The sequence below is a fragment of the Doryrhamphus excisus genome, chromosome 18 (assembly GCF_030265055.1).
Source record: "Doryrhamphus excisus isolate RoL2022-K1 chromosome 18, RoL_Dexc_1.0, whole genome shotgun sequence".
In the NCBI taxonomy this organism is placed as follows: Eukaryota; Metazoa; Chordata; class Actinopteri; order Syngnathiformes; family Syngnathidae; genus Doryrhamphus; species Doryrhamphus excisus.
Window position 1 is genome coordinate 2,541,457 of NC_080483.1, and position 15,531 is coordinate 2,556,987.

General features: G+C 37.7%; 2 protein-coding genes across 2 annotated transcripts; both read right to left on the reverse strand.

The window, feature by feature from the left end:
* Positions 1-556: 556 nt before the first annotated feature.
* atad3 (ATPase family AAA domain containing 3) lies at positions 557-10,024 on the reverse strand. Its single transcript, XM_058054892.1, has 16 exons — positions 9,691-10,024; positions 8,245-8,321; positions 7,803-7,904; positions 7,663-7,722; positions 7,479-7,548; positions 7,246-7,411; positions 5,561-5,630; positions 5,306-5,461; positions 5,192-5,248; positions 4,987-5,112; positions 4,782-4,906; positions 3,273-3,324; positions 3,095-3,165; positions 2,866-3,033; positions 2,680-2,788; positions 557-1,102 (listed from the first exon to the last, which is right to left on the reverse strand). The coding sequence occupies exons 1-16, from the start codon at positions 9,875-9,877 to the stop codon at positions 740-742; spliced, it is 1,959 nt and encodes a 652-aa protein (XP_057910875.1). The 5' UTR covers positions 9,878-10,024; the 3' UTR covers positions 557-739.
* A 771-nt stretch (positions 10,025-10,795) lies between these two features.
* mrpl20 (mitochondrial ribosomal protein L20) lies at positions 10,796-15,509 on the reverse strand. The gene is made up of 4 exons (XM_058054653.1): positions 15,108-15,509; positions 14,859-14,969; positions 11,232-11,309; positions 10,796-11,128 (listed from the first exon to the last, which is right to left on the reverse strand). Exons 1-4 carry the CDS (start codon positions 15,192-15,194, stop codon positions 10,955-10,957), a joined length of 450 nt encoding a protein of 149 aa, XP_057910636.1. The 5' UTR covers positions 15,195-15,509; the 3' UTR covers positions 10,796-10,954.
* Between the last annotated feature and the right edge of the window lie 22 nt (positions 15,510-15,531).

Consider the following 15,531-nt stretch of genomic DNA (forward strand, 5'->3'; position numbering starts at 1 on the left):
ATTTATATTATATTATTAATATATTATTCTTGTAAAACTAGTTGTTAGGATACTTTTTAGTAAAAAGGTTGACTTTAATTCTCATCAAATTAAATTTTCTTTTACATTTCTGGAGTTTTTGTTGTTATTCAATGATTTCAACATTTTGACTTTCTCGTAACTTTCCGCAACCTAATTTTCCAAAAAAATACAAATTAGTTCTGACATTTAAAAAAAATCAATTTCAACTATATACTGCTAAAACATTTTATTTTACAAGATTATTTTTTATTATTATTATTATATTATTATTCTTGTAAAACTAGTTGTTAGGATACTTTTTAGTAAATAAGTTGACTTTAATTCTCATCAAATTAAATTTTTTTGTAGTTTTTTTGAGTTTTTGTTGTAATTCAATGATTTCATTTTGACTCCTAACTTTCTTCAACCTAAATTTCAAAAAAAATACAAATTAGTTCTGACATTTAAAAAAAAAAAATGTCAACAAATTTTTCTTGTAATATTTTGATTTTGTTCATGGGACGCCCGTGATGAAACAGATGAACAGTTCAAGTGCTTATAAAAAAGATGAGTTTAATCATTCTTCTCTCCATTGTGCATATTTTTGATGAGGTTACAGACAGGCAGGTTAGACTCCTCCCACAACACAAATGAATTAGCCAGTCAAGGAGACCCAACATGTCTACGACACAATGACAGACACATTCAAGATTCTTCATTCACATCTTTCATCTAAGACTCAAACTGGAGTTCCATCTTTTGGAGGAGAGTCGGCCTTGTCTTCTGTGTCCATGAGGCCTTCACTGCCAGGACCAGGCCGGTCTAAACCAGGCTGTGATGTCCTCTGGTCGGGTAGACTTTCACCTTGGAGGAACGGCGTGATCAGATCCCGGGCCTGTGGCGTCCCGCCGAGGGGGAGATTAAAGCCCATTTTACCGCCGACGGCGCCCCCCGCTGGAGGGGGTGTGAGGGTCTTGGTCTGAGCCTCCTCTTCGGCACGCAGCCAGTCCATCTTCTGCCGGTGCTGCTTCACGGCGTCGTCCACGCGGGCGTCGATCATGGCTTCCGTCAGAACGCCGTCCTCGGAGGAATAAGCCGCTGCCTGCGATGACACGTCGGGGAGGTCATCAGACGGGGTTTTTTTTTGTTTACTTTCAACTAGATATTGCTAATTTCCCAAGTGCCCTGAACACAGCATCGTTTGTCAGTACCAAGACTTACCATTCATCACATCATTGCAAAGAATTAGTGCCACAGAAAAAAATATTAGGAGAAAAAAGTTTGGATATTAATCGTCAATAATGGAAATGAATTATAATAATAAGGAATAATTGAAAAAATTTGCAATTGTCATTAAAATCACAAATTGATTGCGTATTCATAGAAACTAGTATATTATCTCATATTAAATTAACTTAATTTTTATTGTGTGATTTATAGTAATTCTTTGTATACATATATAATTTTAAATTATTCAATTGAAAAACCTGACTGGTAAATTATTTTATTAAATTTTTCACATATATAATTTAAAATTATATAATTGAAAAACCTGACTGGTAAATTATTTTATTAAATTTTTCACATATATAATTTTAAATTATTCAATTGAAAAACCTGACTGGTAAATTATTTTATTAAATTTTTCACATATATAATTTTAAATTATTCAATTGAAAAACCTGGTAAATTATTACATTTTTCACATATATAATTTTAAATTATTCAATTGAAAAAACCTGACTGGTAAATTATTTTATTAAATTTTGCACATATGTAATTTTAAATTATTCAATTGAAAAACCTGACTGGTAAATTATTTTATTAATTTTTTCACATATATAATTTTAAATTATTCAATTGAAAAAACTGACTGGTAAATTATTTTAAATTTTTCACATATATAATTTTGAATTATTCAATTGAAAAAACTGACTGGTAAATTATTAAATTTTTCACATATATAATTTTGAATTATTCAATTGAAAAACCTGACTGGTAAATTATTTTATTAAATTTTGCACATATGTAATTTTAAATTATTCAATTGAAAAACCTGACTGGTAAATTATTAAATTTTCCAAATATATAATTTTGAATTATTCAATTGAAAAAACTGACTGGTAAATTATTAAATTTTTCACATATATAATTTTGAATTATTCAATTGAAAAACCTGACTGGTAAATTATTTTATTACATTTTTCACATATATAATTTTAAATTATTCAATTGAAAAACCTGGTAAATTATTAAAATTTTCACATATATAATTTTAAATTATTCAATTGGAAAAAACTGACTGGTAAATTATTTTATTAATTTTTCACATATATAATTTTAAATTCTTCAATTGAAAAACCTGATTGCTAAATTATTTTATTAAATTTTTCACTGTGAAAAATTAATTTATTTACAGTGAAAAAATGTTTTGTACTGTTTAGTATTTCTGTGCTATTGGATAATCAGGAGCACTATACTGATTCATTTAAAATGTAAATGACAATTTGTATTAAAATTGTTCATGAAATTTTGTTATCAGTACCAAAATAATAACTGCATATTTGATTGGTGATGAATAAAAACAAAACTTGCGTCCTTTCATTTTTTTGTACCAGAAGTGAAAAAGTGAATACTAAATAATAAAGCACGGTGCCATCTTTGAAGGACATACTGTACCTGCCAGGCCACCCCCAATTTGGAGATCTCTCTGCCGGACATGCCTTCCGCTCGCTTGGCTATCTCGGAGCACTTTTTACCGTAATCGAACTGTGCTAGCTTCATCCTCCTGCAAAGAAGACAACATATATTTAGCTTTGGAAAATGGCCGCAGTCTGCTCTTTTAAAATGAGAGTTTGTACTCACTGTCTCCCTCCGGTGGCGGGCTCCAGCACATATCTGTCAAAGTACAAGCGCACCAGCCTCTCTCTTTCCTCCAGCCCTGGCAGAGCAAAGTTGACTATTTCATCGATGCGGTCGTTGATGGCCCAGTCAAACTGCTCGGGTTGGTTGCTGGCCAACACCAGCATGAACCTTCACGGAGCAACCAAGTAATTAACAGAGATATGATGGAGACTAGAAGGTAGAAGGTCACCTGTTGCTCTGTTCTCCGGTACGATACAAGAAGGCGTTCAAAGTGGCTCGGAGATCTTCGCTGATCTTCTCCTGCAAACAGAACCCATAAAGGACTACGGGTTACAGCGGGTCAGGTGGGGGCCAGTTGGGGGCGTACATGAACTTAAAGGATGACCATAAACATGAGGACAACTCACAGTGGATCTCTTGCGAAGGAATGCATCGGCTTCATCGACAAACAGCAGCAGCCTGGAACGCAGTACACACATGAATACATTATTACTGTAGTAATATTTTACTATACTATATTTTACTGTAGTAGTATTTTACTCCATGGAACTTTGTTTGATACATTTGTGCAGCTTTGGAGTGTCTCACAGACACATTATAACATGTTATTATTTTTGGCTATTTTTCCAATACAATTTATTTTTATTTTTTTTATTATTACATAAAGTATTTAGATCAAATTTTTTTATGAATATTGTATTTTAAAAAAATTATAATACATAATAAAATACTTTAATTTTTAAAAGCTAAGTAATAATTATTATGAATTATTTTATTATATATATAATTATTAATAAAGATGTTCATATATATATAAATACATATACATATATAAACACACATACATACACATATATGAACATCTTTATTATTATTATAATCTTTATTATAATTTATAATTATTAATAATAAAGATGTTCATATATATGTGCATGTATGTGTGTTTATATTAATAATTATAAATTATAATAAAGATTATAATAATAATAAAGATGTTCATATATGTGTATGTATGTGTGTTTATATTAATAATTATAAATTATAATAAAGATTATAATAATAATAAAGATGTTCATATATATGTGTATGTATGCGTGTTTATATATGTATATGTATTTCTATATATATATATGAACATCTTTATTAATAATTATATATATATAATAAAATAATAATAATTGTTACTTAGCTTTTAAAAATTAAATCAAGTATTTTATTATGTATTATAATTTTTTTAAATACAATATTCATAAAAAATTTGATCTAAATACTTTATGTAATAAATCATAATAAAGATTATAATAATAATAAAGATGTTCATATATATATACACATAATTTTACAAAAATTATAAAATAATTATATATATATGTTATTATAAATTATAAAATATAAATATAAAACATACAATTAAAACAAATTTCATAATAAAGATGTTCACATATATATATATAAATAAAATTTGTACATTTTGATGGATTTTTAAACATAAATGTATAATTGCTACATACCGTATATTATGTAATTTATATATTATATATAATAATACCAATTTTTAATTACAAATGAAAACATTAAAATGAATCCATGATATAAATAATAAAAATATGCTTTACGTTTTTTTATAAATTCCATTTATAAAGGCCACTTAACCTTATTAATTTTAAAAATAAATGTTTGTGATTTAAAATACATATGTAATACATGTATTTTATTTAAAAAATTGAGAAATGACAATTTATATAATTGGAATTATTTTCTGTTTTAATTTAAAAGGTTAAGTATAATTTATTTTCTTTAATTTGTCTAATTAAAATGAATTAATTATATAGTTATTCAGTAATACAATTTTTTCCATTTTCTTTTGTATTACATTTATGTATTTTTAATTTTTTTAAAAGCTTGAGGCGGCCTACCCGCGTCGGCTGGTGTTGGCCCAGTCGAAGACTTTGTGCATGGCGGTCACGCCGTCGCGGCCCATGGGAGCAACATCACCGCCCGTCATGATGGCGTAGTCCATCCCAGAATGCATCGCCAGCTTCTGCTCCAAACAGACAGAAGCTGTTTGGCGGTCTGAGCTGAGGGTCTTGGCGGCGTGTTGCTAGCCGAGAGAGCGGGTACCTTAGCAAACAGGGTCTTGCCGGTGCCGGGGGGGCCGTACATCAGGATGTTCCTGTACAAGCCGTTGTTCTGTCTGGTGTTTCTGGTTGCTATGGCAACGTCACGTACACGCTCCTCCAGGGTAGGCTTGAGGGTTTGTAAAATCGATAATAAATAAAACCGTGATACAACATTGATCGTGTGTTTGCTGTGTTGGCGTTCTTACGTTGAGAACGACTCCTTCGAGGGCGTCTTGAGGTTTGCTCTTCAGTCGCTTCGCCGTCTAAAACGAAGATCTTTGAATACAACAAAAACACGTCTGCGCGAACGGAAATACTACCTTGAGCGGGTGTTTTATGGCCTCCCCCACGGTGAATCTGGACGTCTCTCGCACCAAAGACGGCTTCCCCAGCCGGGCCTCGATGTAGCGACCCGCCACTCCCGTGGCGTTGCGGGCCGAATACACGCCCACCGCTAAAAGTGTCAGTCCAGCTACCTGGGTCGAGGACACGTGATCCCTCGTCAGGCGGAGTCTCCCGTATTTCCATGTCACGGGTCAACGAGTCCGCGAGGCGGAAAGAAGCAGATGACTTACGGTGGCGGTGACTTTATCCCAGTCGGACACGAAGGCTCGGAATCCTTCTCCAAACACGGCGCCTGCCGTCCTACAAGCGGGAGGCATGCACGTTAACGTCTGCATGATAACACCGGGCATCAATTTGGGGGGGGGGGACTTTGGAATAATATGAACCGGGGGCCCGACTTCTCCCATCATTTTTATTCTTGTGATGTAAAAAGCATCAGTCATTATCAAATGACCAATATGATCATCATTACGCTACCCAAAGATCCTCTATAACAGAGGAGCCCTCGTTATAGAGTTTTTAGGGACCTCCTGCAAAAACACTAGTCAAAGATCCTTTACATGACAGGAGCACCATGCTGCATTTAGGACGCATTGTGCAAAAAAAAAAAAATTAAATGAAGGGTCTTCGCTAATCAAAGATCCTCTATATAACAGAAGCGGCTCATACTGCAAAAAAAGCTAGTCAGTCAGAGATCCTCTATATTACTGAAGAGCACTGCTCTTTTTACTGTTTGCAAACCTACAACAACCCTAATCAAAGATCCTTTATAAAAAAAGAAGTGCTCTGCTGCCTTGCAGGACCTAATGCCAAATGCTAGTCAAAGATCCTCTATATGACAGGAGTGTGCTTCTGTTTTGCTTGGCAAACAACGCTATTCAAAGCTCCTAAGTGTGACAAAAGCGCTCTGCTGGTATTGGGGACCTCCTGCAAAAACGCTTGTCAAAGATCCTCTATAACAGAGGAGCCCTCGTTATAGAGTTTTTAGGGACCTCCTGCAAAAACACTAGTCAAAGATCCTTTACATGACAGGAGCACCATGCTGCGTTTAGGACGCACTGTGCAAAAAAAATTAAATGAAGGGTCTTCGCTAATCAAAGATCCTCTATATAACAGAAGCGGCTCGTACTGCAAAAAAAGCTAGTCAGTCAGAGATCCTCTATATTACAGAAGAGCACTGCTCTTTTTACTGGAAAAGCACTAGTCCTCATTAGGACAGCAGCACTCCTACAACAACCCTAATCAAAGATCCTCTATAAAAAAAGAAGTGCTCTGCTGCCTTTCAGGACCTAATGCCAAACGCTTGTCAAAGATCCTCTATAACAGAGGAGCCCTCGTTATAGAGTTTTTAGGGACCTCCTGCAAAAACACTAGTCAAAGATCATTTACATGACAGGAGCACCATGCTGCGTTTAGGACGCACTGTGCAAAAAAAATTAAATGAAGAGTCTTCGCTAATCAAAGATCCTCTATATAACAGAAGCTCTGCTGACTTTCAGGACCTACTGCAGAAATGCAGTAGATCTTCTATACTACAGAAGAGCACCGCTGTTTTTAAGGATCCAATGCAACAGCACTAACCAAAGATCCTCTATACGACAGTGGTGCTCTGCTGACTTTGAGGGCCTACTGCAGAAACACTAGACAGTCAAAGATCTTCTATGACAGGAGCAAACTGCTGTGTAGGGACCTACAGCAACAATACTGAACAAAGATCCTCTATTTGACAGAAGTGTTCTGCTTGCTTTTGAGGACCTGCTGTAAAAAACACAAGCCAGTCAAAGATCTTCTATAAGATCTTCTGCAAGGTCAAAAGCTCCTCTACACAGTGAGAGTGCTCTGCTGTTTTTAGGGACCTACTGCAAAAACACCTGTCAAAGATCCTCTATTTAACCAGAGTTAAATAGAGTATTACTTGATGGACTCTAAGACCGTCTGCCGGTGCTCCGCTGCCTTCAGGCGGATTTGCTCGCGTATGATGTCGGCGTTCTCTCTCTCCACGCGAGCCCGCGCCTTGGACTCCGCCTCGATACGCAGCATCTCGTTCTTGTGCCTCAGCTCCATCTCGTGCTCGATGGTGGCTGCCGTGCGAGGAAAAAACGCGGTCAGCCTTCAAAAAGCCACGCCCATCATCAATGACGCTCGTACCTTTTCTCATGGCTTCCTGTTTCTGGACAGACTCTTCCTGTTTGCGAAGGTTGTCCTCGTTCAGCATTTGCTGAGGGAAATAAACACATTAACATAACCGCTGCTTGCCACAGATAGATCGCAGTCCTGTGGGAAAGACTACAAGGATGTTGTTGCTTTAACGCCAAATACGATACATACTCACCTGTTGTCGCAGTTGGTCCTCATAGCGCTGCCTGGCTAGCTTGTCCTGGTACTGAGCTCTCTGGCGACACAGGAAGTATAGGCATTATTTCACAATAAAAGTCTCGAACAAATGTGGCAATAACTAAATAAAAATGTTACAGCTTGATGCTGTTTGGTCTCCTCGTTCAGAGTTTTCCTCCTCTCTTCTGCCTGCACTCGGATCTGGTCGCCTTTCAGCTGCTCCACCGCTGCTTCGTACTCCTGTCGTGGCAGAAAATATTTATTCCTGTGTGGGCTTAGGCGCTGATAAATTACATGTCAAGTACTTCACATTTATGCTGATATTTTCCAAACAGGTGCCCGTTTTAACTGGACAAAAAAATACCTGTGAACACACCCTTACTTTGAAAGAACTCCTTATATATATATATATATATATATATATATATATATATATATATATATATATATATATATATATATATATATATATATATATATATATATATATAACAACTTTTGGTATGATATTGTAATTTATTGAAGTGGACCAGTATATTACATAGCACACGGTGCATACAGACCGCTAATTTTAGCATACCTTCATTTTGCTCTGATGCTCCATCTGGGTGGTTTGCTCCTGCATGCGAGCCAAGTCCAGAGCTTCTTTGGCATGTCCTGCATGGATGTGGCAGAGACAAACATCAGCGTCATACTGAAATACAGCCTAGGGGTCTCAAACACGCGGCAAATGTGGCCCGCAGGACACTAGTTTGAGGCCCCCGCCTCGATATGAAAGTTTAATGTTAGTGCGGCCCGCGCAAGTTTGATATGGATGCTGTATGGTATCATGTACCCAGAAAAAATTATTACGTTTGATTCATGTTCATGTTAAAGGTTAAATAACTGTTAATAGTTATCCTCCCTATCCGCGTGGAAGTGGTAAGTTTTTGGCTATTGAAGTTTAAAGGAAATAACTTGAAGGTTTAGGTCGCTAGCTCTCTAGTTTGCGAGTTAGTATGTGTCTCAAGACCAGGGGTCTCAAACACGTGGCCCGCGGGACAAATGTGGCCCGCAGGACACTAGTTTGAGGCCCCCGCCTCGATATGAAAGTTTAATGTTAGCGCGGCCCGCGCAAGTTTGATATGGATGCTGTATGGTATCATGTACCCAGAAAAAATGATTACTTTTGATTAATGTTCACTTTAAAGGTTAAATAACTGTTAATAGTTATCCTCCCTATCCGTGTGGAAGTGGTAAGTTTTTGGCTATTTAAGTTAAAGGAAATAACTTGAAGGCTACCGTTTAGGTCGCTAGCTCTCTAGTTTGCGAGTTAGCATGTGTCTCAAGACCCTGCAGTTGCGCAATATGTTGTAAATAAAAAGAGTATAAATGTGACTATAGTCGTGTTTTGTCATGTCTACAGGGCTCTAATAATGCTTTGTTCATTTTAATCTGAAAAAAAATAATTTGTCTACCCACCAACTATATGTGCTTTCTTAATTTTTAATAATTTGCTGTTTTATTATTATATTTATTTATTACTGATTGATTTTCTTTATTCTTAAACTGATTTTGTGTAGAAAAATAAAAAGTAAGATATTTGAGAACAGTAGAATGTTTTATCAGAGCTTTTATTGTAGAAAATCGGAACCAAAGCAAAGTTTATTCATTTTTCTGTTTTTAATAAATGCGTTTTTTTTTTTTTTTGGAAAACCTGATGCGGCCCAGTCTCACCCAGACCCTAGCTCCAGTGGCCCCCAGGTAAATTGAGTTTGAGACCCCTGTGTTAATGCTTCACAACAGCAGCAGTGACCTTTATTTTGAAGGGATGCCCTTTAACCCTGCCTGTCAATTTGAACGAGCACAGTGAAAAGACTTGCTAGTAGCAGTTAGCATGGAATAATAATGCACACTTGCGGGAGAACTAGTAGGTTTCCATGGTGGTCGTTGTGAAAATATGATACAAAAAGGTGGTTGTGTGTTATCGCCATGTCGTTCTAATAAAAGCGCATACATTCACCACCCTTTTCTCTGTTACACTTACTGGACTTGTCGAGCTCTTTGGCCGCCTGAGCAGCCCTCTCCAGCCCGGTGGGGTCGAAGTTGCTCCATTTGTCCTTGGGTTTATCGCCACTGCCACTGGACCCTCCGGCAGGCGGCGGAGGCGGCGGAACCGGTAAGCCAGGAGGAGGCTCCGGTTGTCCCTTGTTCAGGCCGAAGAGCCACGACATTTTCGGCACTAAAAAGATAGTAATTTAGGCAGTTGTGGAGGAGGTGTAGCAGATGGAGGAGACTGCCGAGGAGTTGTCACTGCACTTCCTGCACGCGCGTGCAACTCCACAGAGCTCTGCGCATGTGCAGCACAAAGGACCGGTATACTTGAGAGACAGCAACGAAGATTGGCTCCGAGTGAGTATTCTTCCATTTCATTGGCTAATGCGACTGCAGAGGTCATTCATAAGAACACCGCCCAGACAGGATACGGTAGCCGTGAAGGGACAAAACTTGTACTATTCTTTTTAAAGGACATGTCGGTTTATTGCGTCAGGCTGTCTTGTTCTCAAAGTCAAACACCGAAACCATTGCTGGATGTCATTAGTTAACTCTGAACTGGGGAAAAAAAAACATCGTTTATGTATCTCGTTTATATAAATGAATCACAAAACATTCAGCTGACTTTTGAATGAAAAGCAGAGTACATCCTGGTGTGGTCACCTGTCAATCACAGGAGGCACAAACAAGCATTAACACCTGTGGACAATTCAAGTCTCTAATTAACCTAAAATGCATGTTTTTGAGATGTAGAACATATTAACTAAGTTAATATATAACTACAAGTACATAAATAGTAACTGATGCGGCACATGACTAATTATGTAGTATTTAATGCAGTATTAAAGTGTAGACAGATGCACACACGGAAACAACCTTAGATCAGTTTGTTTGTGATAATAGTAGAAAACAACACTCAGATATTTATGCATGTAATGTGTATCAAAATGTTTAATTGCGTAAACATTTAGAGGATAAGCACACAATAAGAAATAAATATTTACAAGGATGTGGGAAATATGACTATTTACTGCATATAAGGAAAACATGATAAATGATAAACTTAAATGGCAGCAGTAGAGTTTCTGACACATTTGTAAGGTCACAATCAAAAAGGGTCAGAAGAGTGAAGAAAATCCGCCCTGCCAAGCAATATTTTCATTTCTAAGTCACAAATCACATGACAAAATGGTTTAAAAAAAAAAAAATATGTATGTGTCCACTGTATTTAATGAACATTTCCACCATCTCAGCCACTACTGCTGCACAACAACACGCGAGAAGACACCAGGAGGTTCTTTGCCGTCACCCAACGCCGCGCAGAAGCCTTCTTGCTGCCGGGCCCTGGCCAGCTTAGCGAGGGAGAGGAACGAGCGAGGTTCTGTGATGGCCAGGTCGCTGATAACCTTTCGATTGAGCTGCACGCTGCTCTGTTGGGTGAAATGAAATGACAGACGTAACCATTAGCGCTAAATCTAATAATAAAAATGCAATTTAAGAGGGAAACGACAGCACAACGTGGAATGGACTAACCTTTGTTAGGTTGCTCATGAGGGCAGGATACTTCATGCCGTGCTCTCGGGATGCTGCAGCTATACGTGTGATCCAAAGCTGGAATGTATGTGATATGAGACCAATCAATGTTTTGCCCTTGCAATACAGTTACAATACAAATGGGACCGTTTGTGTAACTCTGCTTGTTCACACACGTCATACACAACCAGTCTTCCAGAGAATATTTTGATGTATGAAGAGAGATTAGCAAATAGTGACAATATATTTTTTAATATATTTTATTACAAGCCTCAATTCTACAAAACAATAACAATATAAGCAGAATTACAGGAACATAAAAGTGCGTCGACAGACGGATCGGTGCAGCCTCGGCAGTAATGCGGTCGCTGTACCGGACCGTCGTGGTGAAAAGAGAGCTGAGCCGGAGGGCAAAGCTCTCAATTTACCGGTGGATCTATGTTCCCACCCTCACCTATGGTCATGAGCTTTGGGTCATGACCGAAAGAATGAGATGGCGGATACAGGCGGCTGAAATGAGTTTCCTCCGTAGGGTAGCTGGACTCACCCTAAGAGATAGGGTGAGGAGCTCAGCCATCCGGGAGGGGCTCAGAGTAGAGCCGCTTCTCCTTCACATCTCCCGGACGCCTCCCTGGGGAGGTGTTCCAGGCATGCCCAGCCGGGAAAAGGCCCCGGGGCAGACCTAGGACACGCTGGAGGGACTATGTCTCACAGCTGGCCTGGGAACGCCTTGGTGTCCTCCCGGTGGAGCTGGAGGAGGTGGCCGGGGATCGGGAAGCCTGGGCTTCCCTACTAAGACTGCTGCCCCCGCGACCCGGACCCGGATAAGCGGAGGAAAATGGATGGATAAAAGTGCAATTCTACAGAACAATATCAACATAAATAAAAAATAAATAAAGGAATGTGCGAGGGATATTGCTTGAAAATAAGAACAACAAAATAAAAATAGAAAACATGTCACTTAAGCTTTTTCTTCGTATTAATTGTTTTTAGAACGTTCAAGTGTATGAAAGGTTTTCAGTGCTTTTCTGTTTTTGAATATCAGCTTCAGTGATTCATATCATATTTTCAGTTCAGAAGAAAACCGGTGAATATTTGGCTTGCATAACATGACTCTGGATTTGTGAATATGGAATTTTCCTAATAAACAAAGACATTTCACATCATTCTGAAGATCCTTATGAAGGTTAGAAGGTTACGAATAAAAGTTAAAATAAAAACTTCGGTCCAAAATGTTTAAGAAATGGGACATTCGTAGAACAAGTGCCTTATTGATTCCTCTTCTATTTTGCAAAATGAGCATCGTGACGAGACCCCCTCCATGAATTTGGCTAGACGTGAGTTGCAAGGGTAAAAATTGTGGATTATTTTAATATGAAGTTCTTTCACTTTCAAAGGAGATGTGAGGGAAGGAGTTCCTCCAAAATACAAGAGCCGTAGGAGGGCAACCTCTATCTAAACCAGGGGTCTCAAACACGTGGCCCACAGGACACTAGTTTGAGGCCCCCGCCTTGATATGAAAGTTTAATGTTAGTGCGGCCCGCGCAAGTTTGATATGGATGCTGTATGGTATCATGTACCCAGAAAAAATTATTACGTTTGATTCATGTTCATGTTAAAGGTTAAATAACTGTTAATAGTTATCCTCCCTATCCATGTGGAAGTGGTACGTTTTTGGCTATTTAAGTTGAAAGGAAATAACTTGAAGGTTACCATTTACGTCGCTAGCTCTCTAGATTGCGAGTTAGCATGTGTCTCAAGACCCTGCAGTTGCGCAATATGTTGTAAATAAAAAGAGTATAAATGTGACTATAGTCGTGTTTTGTCATGTCTACAGGGCTCTAATAATGCTTTGGTAATTTTAATCTGAAAAAAATAATTTGTCTACCCACCAACTATATGTGCTTTCTTAAGTTTTTATTATTTACTGTTTTATTACTATTATTATATTTATTTATTACTGATTGATTGATTTTCTTTATTCTTGATTTGTTTATTTATTTTTCATCTTATTTTGTGTAGAAAAATAAAAAGTAAGATATTTGAGAACAGTGGAATGTTTTACCAGAGCTTTTCTTGTAGAAAATTGGAACCAAGGCGAAGTTTTTTTTTCTCGAAGTTTTTAATAAATGCGTTTTTTTTTAAAACCTGATGCGGCCCAGTCTCACCCAGACCCAAGCTCCAGTGGCCCCCGAGTAAATTGAGTTTGAGACCCCTGACTTAAACAGTTGCAAAAGCTGGGCTGTGATTCCCTTAATCACTCGTTCATAATCAACAGGATCCATGTCGATATTATGTTTTTGAACAAACATGTTATAGTTGTATGATGTTCCATTTCTATCAAAGAAATCAGAGAAAAAAATGATGTTTTTTTTTGTGGAACTGGACTTGTTTCTGTGCAAAATGTATTGGTTATTCCACATAATCCATTTGTGAGGAGAGAAGTTGTGTTTGAAGGCTAACTTATATAGCGTTGTTGCCATATTTTGAGAGTAATAAAATGTGATAAATCTAGTGAAAAGACTTTGAAGCCAAAATGGAGAGACTCAAAAAGAGAAGATGACACATGGGATTTAATAGGGCCCTATAAATTCCGCGTTCACGGAATCGCGGACGGAATCGCGGAATTGGACAATAAAAACGGAAATTATTTTGAATGCGGAATATCGCGGAAATGCTGTTTTCATGAGAAAGAGGAACATAAACCTGGGGAATCGTTCCCGGAGGTCGGTAATCAATGTCACACAATACCTGCCTACCGCCCTTTTTCAAACATGGCACTCCCCCCGTCTGCGAAGAAGTTGCGCAATACCACGCTAACGCCGAAATACAGAGCCGAGCAGTACCCAGGTGACTTCTATGTATCTGGTGACATGTTATTTTGTACTTTCTGTCAACACTCAGTTGACTGGAAGCGAAAAAACACATGTGATGACCACTTGTTATCCAAAAGTCATCTAAAAAAAAAAAGAAACGCATAGCGCTAACGCTAGCAGGGAGCCCGGACAGACATGCGTTACTGCCTCGTTCAAGTCAGCGGACTTAAGAAAAGACTTTGTCGAGGATTTTGCCTTGTTTTGATGCACTTTATGTACTGTGGAAAAGATTGTTTTAATATGTTCTATGTTAAAAAATTGACTGTGTTTTGTATAAAGTCAAGTATATTTTCGCTTGAAGAGAAAAGGCTGGTTGAGCACTTTGATATTTTTTAATATGTTATTTGAAGTACCTAGTGCAATGTTGTGTTACATGATGCAGTAGTAAAGTATTGAGGAAAAGTGCAATATTGTGTCGCCTCAATGAATGTAAGTTCATTTCTAATTAATTAGTGTGCATTTTATTCATAAACATTATTAAAACGCACTCTTTTGTGGTAAAATGAGTAAAAGGTAAAACAAAAATGGAATTCCAAAAAATTAAAACGGAAAAAACGGAATTTGGGAAAAAATAAAACGGAATTTGGGAAAAAATAAAACGGAATTTATAGGGCCCTAATTTAACTGCATGCTTTGTAGTGGCAATCATCACTAGTTTTTTCCAGGTCATACAGATTCTGCCCTCGTTCACTAAGGCGACTCCTGAAATCTAATATAATATTATTATAATAATATAATAATAATATCTCACCGTTCTAATGTTGCGTTTCTTCAGCTTGCGACCTTTTGTGGCGTAGACGAAAGCCCTCCTCACCGCCCGCACAGCCAGACTGTAGCAGCGGTTCTTTCTCCCTCTAAAATGCTGAAACACGTCAAAAAAATATGATAATCATATCGTCATATCGTCAATCCACTTTGTTCATTCCTCAACAAAATATCACGACATTTCAGAGTACAGAAAAGTATGTCGTCAAGCTCCAGTTAATAGTCTGGTCCTTACCCGTGCATGCTTGAGGAGTTCCTGGACCTTCCAGTATCGGTCAGGTCCGCGGCATCTGATCCAAAGAGGGACGGTCAAAAACACCATTTCGGAGCTTTAGTCCGGTAAAAAGAGTGCAGTGTTCTGTGTGACCTTACACCGGCTCCACATGAGCCACACGCTCACTCTGTTATGGACGTCAAAGTTGCACAGCCGCAGAGTCACGCTGGGTTTGCTTGATTCCTAATACCGGGGATACGATTTCTGATTTCTTGTGTTAAAGGGTTTACTCAAGAAGGAAGAGAATAAATGTGAAAAATCAAGTTATGGAGTATATAAAACGTTATTTTCGTTCAAAGTGTCGTTATAACATAATTGCAAACCACATACTTATATCAACAGATCTAGTTTTATTCAGTGACTTTGTGCCATGCGGACGATACTG

What these genes read in the sequence shown, in the direction of transcription:
- atad3 (XM_058054892.1), bottom strand. Translation starts at nt 9,877, where the DNA reads ATGTCGTGGCTCTTCGGCCTGAACAAGGGACAACCGGAGCCTCCTCCT. An exon ending in AGGACCAACTGCGACAACAG is followed by an intron (nt 7,549 to 7,662) that starts GTGAGTATGTAT and finishes TATTTCCCTCAG; the next exon opens with CAAATGCTGAACGAGGACAA. An exon ending in ACGGTCTTAGAGTCCATCAA is followed by an intron (nt 5,631 to 7,245) that starts GTAATACTCTAT and finishes TCCCGCTTGTAG; the next exon opens with GACGGCAGGCGCCGTGTTTG.
- mrpl20 (XM_058054653.1), bottom strand. Translation starts at nt 15,194, where the DNA reads ATGGTGTTTTTGACCGTCCCTCTTTGGATCAGATGCCGCGGACCTGAC. An exon ending in AACTCCTCAAGCATGCACGG is followed by an intron (nt 14,970 to 15,107) that starts GTAAGGACCAGA and finishes GACGTGTTTCAG; the next exon opens with CATTTTAGAGGGAGAAAGAA. An exon ending in AGAAACGCAACATTAGAACG is followed by an intron (nt 11,310 to 14,858) that starts GTGAGATATTAT and finishes CATACATTCCAG; the next exon opens with CTTTGGATCACACGTATAGC.